Source organism: Bidens hawaiensis, unplaced genomic scaffold, assembly GCF_021521415.1.
Source record: "Bidens hawaiensis isolate Kalapana, Puna unplaced genomic scaffold, B.hawaiensis_p1.1 tig00058731_1, whole genome shotgun sequence".
NCBI classification, from domain to species: Eukaryota; Viridiplantae; Streptophyta; class Magnoliopsida; order Asterales; family Asteraceae; genus Bidens; species Bidens hawaiensis.
In genome coordinates this window covers 34,353-53,846 of record NW_027500565.1, presented here as the reverse complement: position 1 = coordinate 53,846, position 19,494 = coordinate 34,353, and the positions used below count along the sequence as shown (strand labels likewise).

General features: G+C 32.6%; 1 protein-coding gene and 1 pseudogene across 1 annotated transcript; both read right to left on the bottom strand.

The window, feature by feature from the left end:
• Window positions 1-2,084: 2,084 nt before the first annotated feature.
• On the bottom strand, window positions 2,085-5,365 carry LOC143602355 (L-lactate dehydrogenase B pseudogene; annotated as a pseudogene).
• Window positions 5,366-14,318: 8,953 nt separating this feature from the next.
• LOC143602356 (L-lactate dehydrogenase B-like) lies at window positions 14,319-15,722 on the bottom strand. The gene is made up of 2 exons (XM_077079494.1): window positions 15,114-15,722; window positions 14,319-14,762 (listed from the first exon to the last, which is right to left on the bottom strand). Exons 1-2 carry the CDS (start codon window positions 15,720-15,722, stop codon window positions 14,319-14,321), a joined length of 1,053 nt encoding a protein of 350 aa, XP_076935609.1.
• Window positions 15,723-19,494: the final 3,772 nt, after the last annotated feature.

Here is a 19,494-nt window from a genome sequence, read left to right as displayed (position 1 = left end):
TTTGGGCAATGGCCATGCCAACGTTACCTACACCTATGACTGAGACTTTGGTGGTTTCGGTTGTGGACCTGTGGTTGGTGGTGGTAATGAACCATGGATGACTTTGGTGATGAACCGTGGTGATGATAAACCATGGATGGGTTTGAAGAAGGCCACCCAAATCCAAAGGTCGTATGAAGCAATCGCTTGAAGACTGACCGTTGGTCCTCTCTAGTCACTACGTGTGAATTGACCTCAACATGTGGTTAGACCATTAGTCCAATCCCAGCACAAATGATCTACACTCCCAATTATGCCGAGTAAACCATGTTCCCGGGCATGCGCCTTATAAATTCGTAGGTGTTCAAATTTGGTCTTCTCAAACAATGTGGAGTGTATAGCTTTATTATTCATATATTAAACTGTTAATTAAAATGAATTTTAAAAAATAACAAGTGATATAATTTTTTAAAAACATAAAATACATTATAGAAGAACTCCAACATATCTCGTGTTGTTTATTTGACCATCTTTAAGCACTTGTCATTGATGTCGGTCGTGTTTCTGTAGGTGAGTACGCGTATGGCTGAAGTATACTTTTGAATACTGGTGAATCCTGACATCCTTTGCGCGTTTGGTTTTTGCTGAAACTTCAAACTCGAGCTCCAAGTGTTCGATGATTCGCAAAAATAAACATTTAGAACCAAAAGCGACCCCAAAAAATCTTAAGGTTCTTGTATTTTGAGGGGTTATTGAAGTAATCTGTCGTCAAACGAGGGTTTGCCTCTAAACGATCTAGTTCAATATATCTCTTTTCGAGCCCGTGGGTGGGTGGAGGAGAACGAAGAGATTGCATACACTCTGCCGTGAGCGTAATCACATTCGTAACCGCCTCTTCCTTCGCGTCGTCATTGGCATTCCCAAAAAACTTATTGTGTATATCTAAAGAAGACAGAGAATTCATTTATAGTTTTGTATATTTTTTTAGAATTTGAGTAGAGATTTATATAAAAGTGTGAGTTTTGATTGGGGATAAAATAAATTATATAGAAAAAATTGAATTCTCTTTTTTTTCTTAGTTTTGGACCGTTACTCCCGTTAGTAATGGTCATATTTGACCATTCAACCCACAAAGCACCGTTGTCTATTCATCGATGGACTCTAAAACAAGGAAAAAACGAGGGTAGGGGCAGCCACAAAGCACCGTTGTCTATAAAACGATGGCTCTAAAACAAGGCAAAAACGAGGGTAAGGGCGGCGCTCACTTCGTTGTAGGCCGCATTTTAGTAGGAAAACGCTATTAATACGTGTGGTCTTAGACCAGAGGTTGAAACTTGAAGTACATGATGTACATCCTAACAATCAAATCAAAGCAAGAAGAAAATGGAAATGACTCCATACCATTTGGATCCATAGGTGTGAAAGACCGATCAATTAACAAGTAACGACAGACACAAATCGGTCTCATTTGAAAGACTCCAAACTTGATTTCAAACCCAAACCGAACCTGATTTTGAACCCGGCTTAAATTTGAGCCAAACCATGGGGTTGAAATCGGTTTGTAACCTTATACTTTGACTTGTTAGAAACCCAACTTAACCAGTTAAAATCCAGTTTCGAATCGGTCAAACTCGAATTTTTCTCCTCAAAAACCGGGTTGGAAACTTAGCCGGTTTTACCAAAAACTGAAATTAGCTTTCTTTGACCAGCCGAAACTAGTATTTTTAAAATCTGATTTGTACAACTCTAGGCACGTTCACACAAGGTGTGATGCACCTTGGCTTATGCTCGTATGGCTTAGGTGGCACTCTTTTCGTTTAATTGAAGCATTCCAGGCTATTGCCCAATTTGATACGGGCTGCAATTTCCATAAAACATTCTTCATATTTAAATTTTAAAATCCACAAATACAATTTATATTTAAAAATATATGTAAATGTTACAAAATAAATAAGCTAATAAGAAACTTAAAAGTACATAGAATGCATGATAAAAAGAACATACAAATATCATGGTCGTTACACAAGCAATTCAAAGGGGTGTGCACATTTTCTATCATTTGTATTGAATACGTGTAGTACATCAATACAAATATATTCAAATACCCAATGGTTTTGCACCTCCAAAATGGACTTGGCAGATTTTTGAAGTTGTTGAGACTCCTCGTCACTAATATGTAAATTTGTCACCCCCAACCCTCCGTTTCTCCCTAATTGTGTCGGCAAGCTAAGAAAGACATCACCACCATCAATACCATACAACCCTTTGGCTAGCACCGACACAGGATGAACCCTACGTTGGTCCCTTAATATGGTCCAAGCCAGGTTAGCCACAGAGTAACCTATGGCCCATGACGTATAACCCTTTAAACCAATTACTTCGTACGCCCCTTGGATAACTTCTTTGTGGATATTCCTCGAGTGTTTGCTTCTCGTAGGCAATTTGTTGCCTCTCTAAGAAGCTAAGCATTGGCACCCCCACCTACACTAATGCTTGACCATAACGCTACGGATGAATCTCCATGCTCGCCCATGATATATGCCTTAGGCAAATAACATATACATTTAGAGAAATTATCCGAATAATAGTGTTTAAATAAATGTTAAGGAAAACTCTAAGCTAATATACAACATGGTAAAAAAATTTTCAAAATGCCACCAACTATAAAATAGTATACAACAGTATAAAAGATTTTAAAATCACCATACGTAAACATGTAAGAAAAGGTCCTAAATGTTAAATTATTTAGCAATATATTAAAAAGGTGACTTAACTGAAAAAATGTTGAAACTTAGTTACTATTTTATAAAGTTTTCCCTGCATTGAATCAAATACATTAAATCAAATAACATGGCATCAAGATGTGAGGTACCCTTAATTCAAATTTATAATAGTAAAATCTATTTTGTGACGGTCAAAGAAATAAGTTGAGGATCCTTCTAAGCATATATAATTTTTTAAAGGACGAATTTCTTATGTGTTAGGTTATCGTATTCTTCAAATTTGAAGAGCCTTATTGCCTCACTCGGATCAGATTATACTGTCATAACCGGGCACACGCTAGCTTCAAAGTTTGGCTTGGGCATTCCCCCGGGAAACCACACCGCCGACTGTTACTTGACAATCGATATGCCACCACAAAGCAGAACACTCTGGCATAACACACGGTGGGACGAAAACCCAGGTGACCTCGGGATCGAACTGACAACCTCGCAAGACCTAGCTCAAATCCTTAATTGCCTATATCCACCAAAAGTTACACAAGTGGTGATCGAACTTGGGTCTCCACCGAACAACCCATGCCTCTACCACTAAGCCACAAGTTGAGGATTCTAAACATATATAATTATTTCCTCCATTAATATTTGAAATTTAAATATTCCTTTTATTCGGATTTGTTTTTAGATTATATGTATACCACCCGGATCCATACATCAACATATATGTTATATCTTACAGACCTTATGAGATTATATTTCGTATAACTTTTGCATAACACGGACCTATCATATCCGTCACATCATACGGGTCGTAACACAACTTTCACATTATACGGGCCATAACTTTTGACACAACATATCTGATATCACTGTCACATCAGTCAGTTTAAAAAAGTTATAAGACCTGTATGATATGAGAAATTTGTTATAAGGCTCGTATAGCTCGTATGTCAATGATGTAAGTGTAGCCAGGCCCTTTATTTTTCCAACATTACCAACAGGAGTAGGGCACCCACGAAAGTCGCACCATATGCATGTCTCAGTGTATCTTATACTTTTGGTTCCTGAAATTCATATGCTTTAATGACTTGAATATCATATTTATTTTTAATTTTAAAAGTAGTAACTGGTACAATAACAAAAATATGTATTGTTTTTATTTTAAAAACATTAATTTATTTCATTTCTTACAATATCTCTGTTCTTTACACAATATTTTAATTTATATGAATTACTTTACTAACAAAGTATTTGTTTTTATAATAAGTTATATAGTTTTTTATATATAAACAAATTGATTGTTGTAAGAAAAAAAAACATTTAGATTGTGTCTAATAAATTTAAAAGTTAAACGAATGTTTATGAGGGTTAAGTGAAAAGATGGTTATCATGATAACGCAGCTGACTAAGCGTGTTTACTAGTGTTTTTAGATTTTGGATAGGATATATAGTTTTGTTACTTTTGTAAAATGTTAGATTGATTAGATGATGTACACTAACCTGCACATCTTGAGCATTCACGTCAAGATGATCCGCAATCAGAAACCGAAACCGAGATGAATCCAAATTCGTGCCTGACCCAATAACCCGATTAGCCGGAAACCCAGATAGCTTCCACGCAACATATGCCAACACATCCACGGGATTCGACACTATCAACAGAACAGCCTTGGGCGACCTGGCTGATAATGGCTTAATTATCTTGGAGAACAAAGCCAAGTTTCTTTGCAACAAATTTAGCCTAGACTCTCCATGTATTTGTCGGGCGCCAGCGGTAACGATTACTAGATCAGAATCATTAGTGACAGAATAATCAACAGAGGCGGAGATGATAGTGCGTGGGAGAATGCAGCAGCATGCTGGAGATCGAGCATCTCACCACGAAGCTTATTGGAGTTAATGTCGACAAGCGCGATCTCGTCAGCAATGTGTTGGGTGAGGATGGTCTGAGCAATGGCCATGCCTATAAGAAGTATGATTTGTAACTAATTAATAATCTTTCTTTCATTGTCAATTTAAAATACAAATTTGAAATGTTTAACTATTTATGAGGGAGTCCGGTTTGGGTTTGATATGCCCTCGTAAGATGGACGATCGTTACAAAAGTCCAATATAGACCTGTCATGAAACTTTTCACGCACGAAATGAAAATCCAGTTCAAGATGTTTCATGTGAGAATAAAAACACGGGGCTGCCTTAGTAGTGAGTAGCACTTAGGTTATCACAATATATTGTTAGATATACTTAATATGAAATATTAAAAGTATATATATCGTCAAATCTTACTATGCTGATCGGTTTTTTATGTAAACCGCAAACCAAACCATTCTTAGGGTTTGAAGTTTTCAAACTAATCGATAAGTAGTTTAATATAAAACCAGCCGTGAAACCAAATTGATGAATGATTTGGACGATTTCACGGTTTAAAACAGAACCGTGGACACCCCTACAAAGTAGAAACCATAATATTATAGTGCAACTATTTCTAACTATGAATCCAGTTTGGGTTTAATATTTATACCTACGTTCCCTACGCCAATGACGGAGATTTTGGTGTTGCGGTTGGTGGCTGGCAGTGGTGATGCACCATGAATGGGCTTGAAGAAGGACTGAGCTATGTCTAATCCACCTGGACCAAAAGCTAAAGAAGAACCATTTTTCTGCATTTTCCTTTTTATGTCAATTTCAACAAAAATATTGAAATAAATATATATGATGGAGACAAATGGGTATATATATAGCAACCAAGAATTTTATTTTATTTTTCCTCATTTCTGCATGCTTACAGAATACTTCAATATATTTTAATAAATTTGATTTAATATTTGTGTATTTATTTTGGTTATTATTATTGATTGATTGTGAAAGAATGTTCCTGTAAGCAAATCAATTTTGAACAAATCTAAAAATGACATATATTCAGCATCCGTTCCATTCAGAAGACTACTAGTCGACTAAAGGCGTGCTTTAATTTACGATTTTGTCATCATAATATTTGACATAATTTTATGTTTTTAGGTCTACACTATATAAAGTTTAAGATGCTAATTCTAAGCAACGGGGAAGAGTTGAATAAAACCCACAACGATACTTGAAAACTCATGAAAGCTATTTTTAATAAATATGTTTTGAAATTTTTTTACCCTTTTTATATGTTATGCCAAGTCAATTTGCAATTAAATTACATTGAAACAGAAGGCAAGCGGGCAACAAGCTGCGCCGCTACCCCTTTTTGAAAAAAAAAATTTGTTAACACCTACGCATTTTTGAATAAAAAAAAATATGTTATTAATCTTTACCAAAAATAACAAATATATGTAGTTTATGAAAGGTCATATATATAACTTTAATTTACCTATACTTAGCTCGCATGAGATACATACATACATACAGGGGATGGATCATGCGATAAGTGATATTATAGCGAGAAGTGCGAGAAGTCTATCTCAACCATTGATTATCTTTGATTTGTCAATGCATTAATTCTTCTAATTACTCCTAAAATATTCTCCACATTAAATCTTGTAGAATGTTACAAATTTGAATTTTCTATCACCTACATATAAAAAAAATGTATATGTAGGTGAATTGTATTAAATTGATCGCCTACACAAGTAGCATAATAATTGACACATACCTCATATTCAATTATACAAATTGTTAGTTATTTTTATTTTTATTAAAATGTAACTCGTATTTACCAACACAACTTATTCTCTCCTACACTAATTTGTTTCTTTTATTTTTCACCAATACATAACTAATATTTACCTACACATACATCGTATTCACCTACACAGCTTGCTAGTTCATTTTATTTTCACCTACATATAAATAATCTTCATCTACACATAACTCGTATTTACACATAAAAGATAGATTATAAAATAATTAAAATTATAAAGAAATATGATGTGTTCCTACATTGCAAATATTTTACAAGTTTAGGTTAATACTATTAATTGTATGTGATATCATGAACAAGGTTTGTTTGTGTAGGTTAATATTCTGATATGTGTAGGTAAATACAAATTGGTAGGTTATAACATGAAGTAAATTTGTATACGTAGGTTATTATTGTGATTTGTGTATGTTAGCATGAACTAGTTATGTGCATGTATATAAATATTGTGATTTGTGTATGTGATAAAATGAACTAGCTTTTGTATATGTAGGTTAATATTATGATTTGTGTAGGTATTTGTTTTTATGATGGTTAATATATTTATATTTTTTATAGTATGTGTATGATGGTTTTGTTTTATGAATTGTTTAAAGATTAAATCAAATTAAAAAGTAAAAATAAATGTATAATCATTTGTAACTTAACATTAATTAGTATTAATTACCAAAAGAAACTCCTAAACTTTTTACTAATATACTTCTACAATTAAATAATTCAAAATTAAAAAAAAAACTTATGATTGGCCAGAATCTCTTCTCACACTTCTCATACTAAAAACACTTCTGAAATAAACTCAATCCCATACATACATACATACATACATTCATATACATATACATATATATATATAGGATGAGTATCATTACAGAACTCTTAAATTATTTAAGAACTTGAAGGAACTTTTAATAACTACCGTTTTTTATAAAATTTTTTATATGTTAATATTATTTGAGTGTAGTTTTATCACTTTTGATATCTATATTTACTATTACAATTATCAACTTAAGTTTTTTACACATATCTGTCTTTTTACACATATGTAAATTTTTATCATATAAATTTTACACATGTGTAACTTGTGATTTATATATGTAATCAAACTTTTGTTTTTTAAAAAACATGATAAAACAAGTTTCAAATAATATTAATATATAAAAAAAGTTTAAAAAATATTTGGTTTTTGAGAATTCCTAAAAGTTCTTAACTTTTTTTGAGTTCTCGAATGAAACTAAGATATATATAGCTTCAAAAGATACATACATGTACTTTCGAATTGCAATCACAATCTACATATATTTTTATTAATTTCTTTTGATTTTGACAAAGATTAATAAATAATGTTTTTAAATGGTTTTCATGAGTTTTCAAGTTAAATGTGATTTTTGTTGCAGTCATTCCGTATAAGAGGAGAAAATGATCTACTAATTAATTTATTAACACTTCTCTCATTTATTTCTGGCAAAGTTTTATTTTATGCATCAACAAGAATCAAACTAATATTGAATATGAATATATGATCGTCTATTCTTTCAAACTGATTTAAGATCAAATTTATTAATTTACATATATGGAATATTTAAGGTTCCAAGACTTTCCAAGATCAGTATTAATAGCGCATCCAGAAATTAGTCTAGATGGATGGCTTCCAAGACTTTTCATTGGTAATTTCTTTTGTGCATGGATGGGGTTTTAACCAACCTGTAAATCGGTTTATGGTTAAAGTCATATGCATGAAAAAGGTTACTATGGTGATCAATTGAATGTTATATCACACAAGATAAGCAGATTGTAGACTTGCGTGTAATGCCAATGGGATGATTGTTAACTTGTTATTGATTGTTATTATATATGTACGTGTTATGATTATGAAAAAAGTGTGTGCGACTTAATATGAAAGTTTATCTGAAATAATAGATCAAGCGTTCCATACAACATCAACTAAAGTGCACATCTTCTGAACACATGGCAGACCATGCAAACCCCTAATTTCGAGTATCGTTTTAGCTCTATTTACTGGATGAACGTGACAAAAATAAAAACCATGTTTAGAGATTACTGAAATGTATGCCAATCAGCCATTTGTTCCTCGAAAATGTTGAAATAAAGTGATAATCGAGCAAAGTAATCATAATTTCAAGACTAGCCTGCTAGCCGTTTCAGCAAACTAGCTACTACGGTATTAGCTAATGAAGAAAAATGTTTGTATTGTGTATATTGTTAAAAAAATCATTAAAAAGTACACCACCTAATTAAGTAGTAACATATGAATAATTAATTGGCTCCACTTGAAGATGGTGTGTTCTCAATTTAACAACTTGAAAGACATCCCAACAACTAACGTGGACATCTACAAGAAAATGAAGAAAAAAAAAATCCAAATCATTTAATTACATCAATAAGTGCAAAAGGCCAATAAGCTAACAAGTTCAGACACATCACGTGCGAATACCATCTGTAATCGATCATTTTTCACTCCACGGAATCCAAGTTAACAGACTGTCTTGAAGGAGAGGTTTTCTGTGACAAAAAGAGGAGAGAAGGTGAGTAATTTGTAACATTTCGGTTTTTTATTTTTCTTGTATCGTAATCGTTACTCGACCAGGTTCGTATTCGAGCAATTCAATCAATAAAGTCTCGCATTTATTAGTATATTTTATTTAAATTAATTGCTTAATTTAATTATTAATCAAGTATTATGCGATAAACGGTAAATAACTAACTTTGAATTTAATACACAAATAACCCCCTAACTAAACTTAAAACCAATTTTGTACCAAATCCCAAAGGCTAGGGACTTATTTGCAAATTTAAACAAAAGATTTCTTCCCTCCTTCTCCCTCTCTCGTCTCCGACAGCCCCCCCCCCCCCTTGCTTGTTCCTCAAACCTCAACGTAATCAACGAAATTGGTGATACCAAATCTTTTTGTCAACCTAAAACACACTTACCGACACTCTAATCATATGAAACGATAATAATGGGCAGCTAATTGATCCGTAATTAAAACCATAACAAACCACAGCCTAATCAACATGTAATAACCTTATAAATACATGATTAAAATTCAATTAAACTCGCCCACAACATTCTTACTACCAGACGTCCCTAAGCCCTAACTCAATTCCAACAAACTAAGCCGCCAAGTTCAGTCTTGATACCAAGCTCGTAACCGGAACCCTAAATCACCGTTGTCACCCAATTCGTTATCATTCCAGGTAATTTAAGCATGCATGCAGTTCTTTTTTGATCCAATAGCATTACCCCAAATCAATTTAATCAACGAAAACCAATTAATCCATTTTGAAAATCTAGAGTTTAGTTTGGAGGAGGACAAGAACCAGGTTTTGCTTTCAAATTTTCAGTTCCAACTTTTAATAAACATAAGTGCTGGCTCAGATGGCCAACACCATTATAACTAAGACACATGAACCGGCGTAGGCGCGGGTTCCAGCCCTCCCATGCCCGGTTTGTTATTTTTTTTTTAATATTTATTGTTTATTAATCTATATACAAAAGGTATAGTATATATAATAATAATATTCTCTTATGCTTGCTTAACGAACCGAAATATATTAGATTTTCAAATAAATTTTTGTTTAACTTTCCGTTAATTATACAGGGAAAGGTTCATGTTCATTTTAATATTAACATGAGAACATATGAAATAATACCAATTTATAGAAAATGAGAACGTAGAAAACAATACCAATCTACATAAAAATGATTTATAATAACAAAGAAAAAAACCTAAAAATTACACCAAAAGAATCAAAATTAAAAACAAATAATAACAGCAAATACTTATAACAGCAAAAGAAAAAAATCTAGTAATAACAACAAAATATAAATCAGCAAATACTTATAACGTCTCATAATCGAAAATTAACAAATACGAACAAAAAAATAACAGCAAACACCTATAAAAATAAACCTAATAATAACAGCAAATTGGTTCTCGCTGTTTTCATGTTAAGAATAAAATGTATTTGATCATGTATATATATATATAATGTTTATTTATTTATCAATAATTAGTACTTATTTTATTTATCAAACATAAATGCAAATTAATAATAATCATAATAGTGACAATAATAATAATTAAGCTAATAATATTTTGATTTCAATCTTGCTTAAAACCTTAACGAATCCCAAACCCGTCATAGTCTTGTTATTATAACTACTTTGTTTATAATTAATAAATATTATCGTTAACAATTATGGACTTTTGTTTATAAATTCTAAGGAACACAACCGCTTTTATCTTAATTTTTATCACCGTCTCATCTTCGCTATCCACTCGTTAAGGTGAGTAATTCACACCCTCCCCACATTTTAGGGACGTTATGCATTTACAAGTTAAATGAATTCATTTTAGTTACTCAATTCCACTATTTACGTAGATATGCAATTGCTCTATTAGTGATACATGCGAATCTGGATATGTGTTTATTTTTGAATTATGATTGGTGGTATCTCATCCTCATCCTCGTCCTCATTTAGTATGATCATACGCCATCGAAGTAACTCGACCCGTTGGGACGAGGGAAATGGCCCTTTTATATTGTTGTTATGCTAGTTATAGTGATTCATGTTTGTCGCAAGGAATTGTCATTTTCAATATTATGTATACGCAAAAACTGTGATTACTTACTCAACTTTATGTTGACAAACTATATATTTTCACGCATGACCCAGGTAGCTTTTTGGGACGAAGCAAGTGTTGAGGTTTAGATTTTACCTTAGGTTGCAATGATGATTAAAGAACTATTTGCTTTTAACTCGTTGATTGTAATGCATTCCTTTTGAGACAATGTTTATGTTTTGTGCGCTTGACCGTTGTATGAAATAAATAATTTAGGTATTGACACGTGTAATTCATTTAGTGTTTTTTAAGCTATGATACAAATTATGTTGCTCCCCTTCATGTTTCACCGTAGGTTGGGGTGTGACATAATTAGCGTCCAGTGGGTTGCAGATGCTCTAATACACATATTTTTTTTTTAATACAACAAATCACCATAGGCTAAAAATAAATATCAAAACGCTTTCTCACATTGCCCTAAACCGATTAATACCTAAATTAATGAACCAAGAACTTGCAATAGATCACATTGTTATCACCATTGTAAGAAATCGGTACTATATAAAGCACTTTAAACAAAGCCATAATTTAAATTAAATTGCAATACATAAAACAAATAAAGAAGTAAATTACAGATAGGAACACAACTGAAATAAACAAAAGTACAAGAAAGAAGATGAATGAGAGAGGGTAGAGTTATTTAAAACAAATTTCGAGTTTTCCAAGAGAATTTGAGTGTATTTGTGTCTCAAAATGTATTCATGTAACTTTCAACTACCAAAAACCTAGTATTTATATTTTTTATGGATATTGGTTTGTAATAATCTCAACTATTGTCTTTTGGTCATTGCTGGTCTCAACTAATGAATTTGCTACTAATGGTCCTGACTTTTAAAGTATTTGTTCCTAACGGTCCGCGACTAACAGAATCCTAACGTCGTTAGTTTCAGGTCGTCGGAAAAACGGTTTTGGCCGGAAAACTCAACTTTTTTTCCCGAAAACTCAGCATGTTCGTCCCAAACATCTTGGTAACTTAGTATCGGACCTTTAAGAACCTTTTTCTTGTAAAAGCCCCAATTATTGAGGTCGTCAGAAACCTTAGAACCATCGTCGGAATTGGTTGATGGTGCTCAAGTGGTGGTAGTTGGTTAGCGGTGAGTCAATTGACGGTGGATGCGGTGTTCACGTGGTGTTTTCCGGCAACAAGTTTGAATTTTCCGGCCAAAAACGTTTTCCCGACGACCTGAAACTAACGCATAAGGATTCTGTTAGTCGCAGACCATTAGGAACAAATACTTTAAAAGTTGGGACCATCAGTAGCCAATTCATTAATTGGGACTAGCAGTGACCAAAAGAGACCATTATAAACCAATATACCTACTTTTTACAGTGAATTTTGTAAGACGTGCTCATCCCTTTATGATCCTCTCATGCTTGTGTCATTCCCCCAACGTGGGACAAGCTCTCACGTGCATGTTCCATTTATTTTATTAAAATTTTAACGACTTAAGTTCAGACATCCAACTTCGAGCATTGATATCTTATTCATTTTATCTTTGTTTTGAGCGCGGTTTGGTTTGTTGCAGAGCTCTCGCAAGTCACAACATATAACAGAAACAAAATAATTAACCGAAGTTACATATAAATATTGTGTTCAAAGTTGGTGAAAGTACACTTTTATACTTGGTGAAAAATACTCTTTTTTTTACCAATTTTTCCAGCATGAAGTAGCTAGTTTAGTGGTGAACGTCCACTATATAGATATGCAGAATCCTTTAACATCAGTATCTAAAAAGATTGGCATTAATTTTGTTGTCTATTCCACAAACAAGCACCAAAATATCATAAATGTTATAGGATCTCAATAAAAGGTTGTGATTTGTATGATAAGACAGAGAGTCCATCGTTTCATCTTCAATGGTAGTCACACCCACAAATTCTTTTCAACCGTCTAGTTCCCCATTTGTCATAAAATTCTTTATCTTCGTATACAACATCGTGTCATGTTCATTGGCAAACCATAAAGTGGTTGAATATGTTGATTCATTGAAGTAGACAAAAACATATGAGTTTCTAAACAAATTTAAACCATTTGAGTTTTTAAACACACTCTAAAAGGCCATATTTGAGAGGCCAAATTTGAAATTGTGATAAGTTGCGTAATTATCATATTCTAAAGATAAGTTAGAGTGGTTATCTCTATCTATTTATTTTTATTGTTTTTTTCTTCTATGCTGTTTTAGAATTTTGTTAAGACTTTAATACTTATCTTGTATTGCATAATTTTTATTATATATAAAGAGATGGGTATGTGTTATTCAATATGCGGGAAAAAAAAAGGCATTTCACACCAATATTTTGTTGTGTTGTGTTCCTTTTAACCCATGTGTTATGGGCGTCGTCCACCTTCATATTATCATGATGGAGGCGCCAAACACCATTACACCTATATAAGGGGGTTTCAATGGTGACTAAACATTAAAGAAATTTGTTGCGGGCCAGATTCCTTTCCAATCAATTGCGACCTCCTACTTATATTTTTTATATATATATATATATATATATATATATATATATATAAAAGATAAAAAAAATTGTTTTTGTAGTTAAACCATTAAAAGTATTTGATTCTTTAGTTAGTTAATATCTCACTGCCAACATGGCAGTGGCGTGATGTTACTTTTTATTAGCGAACTCCTTTCCATAACACTCGGTCTTATATTCTTTCAATACTTAATACATCGAACAACAAAAAAGTGAGCTTTTGATCAATCGGTGCTAAATTGTATAAATGCTTTGTATATTCAAATGGTAAAGGTTCACGTCTCATATTTTCAAACGAAGTGTAATTTAGAACGACAATGACCTTTAACCTCCTTTGTGTTGTGATGTATTCAGTTATTTAGGACTAGCTACCGCCTAGTGCCTGCTTGCCAGTAGAGATGAGCGGGGTATCATACTGGTCAGTCTGGTAAGAAGTCAGTGCTGGTACCCGGTATCATTTGCTTATCCCTACCGGCCAGGTTGTTCACCTTTCCAATTTCATTGTGCTGCTGCAATTTTAATATCTTACAATGGGCTTGCATTTTGGGCCAGAGTACGTCATCCGTTGCCATTACCAAGACCTTTTCTTTTCTACCAGTATAAGATCCACAAATACAAATTATACTTCAAAAATACATGTTATGTTACAAAATATATAATATAAGTGAAAGTTTAGAACATATAGAAAACAATACATGATAAAAAAATACATACAAATAACATATGTTATTGTTTAACAAGCGATTAAAAAGTGTGTGCACATTTTATATTTGTGTTAAGTAAATGGTGCATCAACAAAAATGATATTCATATACCCAATTGGCTTTGCACCTCCAAGATGGTCGTGGCAGATTTTTTAAGTTGTTGAGACTCTTCTTCACTAATATGCAAATTTGTCACACCCAACACTCCGTTTCTCCCTAGTTGTGTTGGCAAGCTAAGAAAGACATCGCCAACATCAATACCATACAACCCTTTGGCTAGGACTGACACAGGATGGACCCTGTGTTGGTCCCTTAATATGGTCCGAGCCAAGTTAGCCACAGAGTAACCAATGGCCCATGATGTATAACCCTTTAAACCAATTACTTCGTATGCGCCTTGGATAACTTCTTTGTGGATCTTCTCGAGTGTTTGCTTCTCGTAGGCGATTTGTTGCCTCTCTAGGAAGCTAAGTATTGGCACCCCGCCAACGCTTATGCTTGACCATAGTGCTACAGATGAATCTCCATGCTCGCCCATTATATATGCCTTAGACAAAAAATATAAACGGTTAAAGAGAAGAAACTCTGAAAAGTTTTTTGTCACAAAAAAATAAAATGTCAAATAAGACTATGAATTAATATACTTAAGAGGTACGTTATAATATGTCAAAGATTATGTGATCTTGATTTATGGTTTTAGTATGATTAAAACAAGAAAACCTATATTGTGACTTTTTAAAAATAAATAAATAAAAAATACTAAATGAATACGGACCGCATTACATTGACAGGTCGTAAGGCCATATACCTATACCTTTACGAAACCTGACAAATATGCAAAAGTTATACAGCTCATATAACCTCATTGAGTCCATATAATGTGACACAATAAACTCACATGCACGTCTTGCGCATTGACGTCAAGATGATTCGCAATCAGAAACCGAAACCTAGAAGAATCCAAATTCGTGCCCGACCCAATAACCCGATTGGCGGGAAACCCCGACAACTTCCACGCAACATAGGTCAACGCATCAACCGGGTTCGACACTATCAACAAAATACCATCGGGTGACCCCGCAGAAAGCGGAGGAATAATCTTGGAAAACAAAGCTAAGTTCCTTTGCAACAAATTCAGCCTAGACTCTCCGGGTATCTGTCGTGCACCCGCGGTAACAATAATAAGATCAGAGCCCTTGGTTATAGAGTAATCAACGGAAGCCGAGATAGTGGTACGTGGGAGGAATGCAGCAGCATGCTGGAGATCAAGCATCTCACCACGGAGTTTGTCCGCATTAACATCAACGAGTGCGATCTCAGCAGCGAGGTCTTGGGTTAGGATGGTTTGGGCAATGGCCATGCCAACGTTACCTACACCTATAACTGAGACTTTGATGGTTCGGGTTGTGGTTGGTGGTGGTGATGAGCCATGGATGGGTTTGAAGAAGGATTGGGCTATGTCTAACCCTCCTGGACCTAAAGCTAAAGATGAACCACTTTTGTGCATGTTGTTTTTATGTTTGTGACAATCTTGTATTGAAAATTTGGAATGAATGTACTATTTATATTGGACAAAAGAAAACTTTAAATTAGTATAATTTGATGTTTGAGTATTTATTTTCGTTATTCTTGAATTGATTGTTAAAGAATGTTCCAAAATCAATTTTCAACAATTTGACAAATTGTTCAATTCAAACCATGTTTTTAGTTTAGATACAATTTTTTTTTTATATTAATTGGTATTTAAATGGTACTGGTATCGAACCTATAAAATCGGTGTAGCATTTGATTTATATATTCACTCTTTATTTGTTTCAGTATTTTTCGATACGGTACGAGTACAATACCGATCTCATCGATCCCTACAACTTATCATCTTATTTATATCAATCAAATTAGCCAATGGCCATAACCTACCGATTTAGGTGTGTAGAAAAGCCTTAGTCAAGCTAGTATCGGTAGAAAAATATGTAGGTTTAGAAGTATAATTAGATTATATGGGTTAGCCGTTAAAAACATATTACCGTCTTTGTTAATAACCGTTATTTTTTGGTAACTTAGAACTCACATAAAAATCTATCTTTTGCTCCCAAAACCTTATAATATCTTAAAATGTAATTAAAAAAAAAGGAATTGTATGCCTTAAATTAAAAGTTGTGTAGAGTTATAACTTATAAGTATATTATTTTAAAGTTACATGAAAAGGAATTTATCAGTATCTTAAAATGTTTACTTTAAATTAAGTACCCAAGCACTATGCTTGAATGCTGATTGTTGGGGAAACCATGGATGGCTCATTGTAAATTTTGATTATTAAAGTATTAATAGTTGTAACTGTGGATTTCAACCTACTTCCATGAAAATATATAATTTAGTATCCAAACCTACCTAATACCTCAAACTTTTTGATATCTTATCATCTTTCCATGATTCTTTCTCAAATTTTATAGTTATCATATACATTAACCATATATTTGTTTTGTCTTGAAACTACTTATAACCTAAGTAGATGTGTTCATTGGGGGACAAATAAATAACTACATATTATGTTACATCAAAATTAATAATCAAGTCCACTAACAGAAAATAATTATTACTTTAAGCATACTATTTACAAAATAATATGTTTTTCCATATATGTAAGAAAGATTATTATTTGGGTGTATAAAAGTATTACACGTGAAGGCTAATTCCGAGTAGGCCGGTGGACCAAACCCAATGTGTTCTAAATAGAATTGATTAGAACTATGGGTTCTAGGCAGGTTTATTAATTATTATTATTATTATTATTATTTTTGTTGATCAAGTTGGGTTATCAATTAACACTGGATATATGACATATATGGAACCGAGTTAGGGATTCATAAGAGCGAGATAAGAGACACTAATTGTGTGTAACATGGGTTTTTTTGAGTTATTGTTTCTTAATGTATTATATTGAGAGTTATTCAATATTAACTGTGTGTGTGTTTTCTTTTCGTGTCTTATGAATTTGCTTTTGACTATGTTAATTAGTTTATTTACTTTCAAACGACCAAACAAACAAAAAGTCTCACATTTGAAAGTTTTGCATGTCTAGACGTAGAAAAAGATTGTGGGTCAGAAGACCAATTAATTTTCCAAATTAGTTTTCCAGCTATTCTAGAGAAAAAAAAAAGTGAAAAAATGTTTTGCAATAAGTCAATAAGTAAATACTTTAATTTAAAAAAGAAAAGATGGTAAAATCAGTTTTAGTGAAAAGGTGTTTTCCATAGGTGGTTAAGGATGTAGTTTCATGGTGAAAGAAGTGTAGATTTAAACGTAAGTTTAAAAGGCGTGAGCTATCCGTAAAAGAAAAAAAATGATGGAAATATCAACTTTAAAACCCCCTAAACAAGTTTAACTGCTAGAGACTTAGAGAGGCAGTAACATAAACTTATAATTAAGTTTAACCGATGACATATAGCAATTTTTACCCTCTACATAGAGTTTAACACACGGCCTATGATTTGAATCTTGCTAACAATTAATATTAAGGGGTGTGAGATTTCTAATGACCTATAATATAGTATGAATTTAGTTTTTGTAGACAGAGAAACCAAGAGCTTCTTCTACAAAGTTAAGTCTAAAGAAAAAGGTTCGTTGGTTTGTTTTGGTATCTTTTGTTGTATCTTAATTAGTCCATTTTCTAAAGAATCTATATTCTACTTATATGAATACCCTTTTTGAAAAATAACCCATACCCATGAAAAGGCTTTTCAATTGTGCTCAATATATAATCCTAACTATTAAGCAAATACTAGTTAATTTTAGATATGTAAGTACTTATAAGTTATAATCCTAACTATAAGCAAATGCTAGTTAAATTTAGATATGTAAGTATGTAACCATCTTTTGATGGTACTTTGATCACACAAAAAAAGTGATTCGATAAACAAATCTTCAATAGTATGCGCACGACGTTATCTATTTTCATTGTGCACGACGTTATCTATTTTCTTGTATTGAAAATTTGAAATGAATGTGATGTGTTTTGATGGGAGGAATGGGTACTATTTATATTAGTTTAATATAAGTTTATATTAGTTTAATTTGATGTTTGACTATTTATTTTCGTTATTCTTGAATTGATTGTTAAAGAATGTTCCAAAATTAACTTTCAACGATTTGACAAATTGTTCAATTCAAACCATTACTTCACGACTCAAAGCGTGTTTCTACAACTTATAAGGCAGTTCGCTATGGGTGTTGAAGGGGCGGTTTTGGTTCTGAACACCGCAGAGGGGCGTTGGGGGGGCACTTTCTCATACACACATACATATATATATGTATGTGTATATAATGGGTGGTAAAGGAGCTTTAAACCACAACGGGACGTTATGGAAAAGGGTTTCGAAGCCCATTTCTTACGTGGCGATGACGTGGATGGGCTCATAGTGAACAACCTAAGAGAGGGTGTGTTTTCCATGTTTTTAGTTTAGATATAACTTGTTTTTTTTTATATATTAATTGGTATTTTAATGGTACTAGTACCAAAACCACAAAATCGATGCAGTATTCGATTTATATGTTCACTCTTTACTTGTTTCAGTACTTCGGGTATGGCACGAGTACAATACCAATCTCATCCCTACAACTTATCATCTTATTTTATATCTTAAAATGTAAAAAAAAAGTTATAATTGTATGTCTTAAATTAAAAATTGTGTAGAGTTATAACTTATAATTATATTCTTTTAAAGTTACATGAAAAGGAATCTATCAGTAAATTAAATACCCAAGCACTATGCTTGAATGTTGATTGTTGGGGTTAAGGAAACCATGGATGGCTTATTGTAAATTTTGATTATAAAAGTATATTATTAATAGTTGGAACTATGGATTCCAGCCTACTTCCATAAAATATATAATTTAGTATCCAAACCTACCTAATACCTCAAACTTTTTGATATCTTATCATCTTTCTATGATTCTTTCTCAAATTTTATAGTTATCGTATCAGATATCCTAGGTACACCACCCCAATTGCTAAAACACCGGTCTATAGGTCGGTGTTTCTAGAAAACCCCACAAATTTTGTCTTATTATGTTTTTTTTCTTTGTTAATTTGTTATTATTATTATTATTATTATCATTATATGTTAATTATTTATTTAATATTTAATATTATTTCGGTGAAAGGTAGTTAACACATATATATACCAAAAAATCACTGTTATATTGATAATCTATACAAATAAAAGAAAATACGACAACTAAAACATAAAAATCTACAGAAAGTCCTCCATGTTCATCCCCAT

Coding starts and splice junctions, on each gene's coding strand:
- LOC143602356 (XM_077079494.1), bottom strand. CDS start 15,722: ATGCACAAAAGTGGTTCATCTTTAGCTTTAGGTCCAGGAGGGTTAGAC. Junction 14,763..15,113: donor TCAATGCGCAAGACGTGCAT/GTGAGTTTATTG, acceptor TTTTTGTCTAAG/GCATATATAATGGGCGAGCA.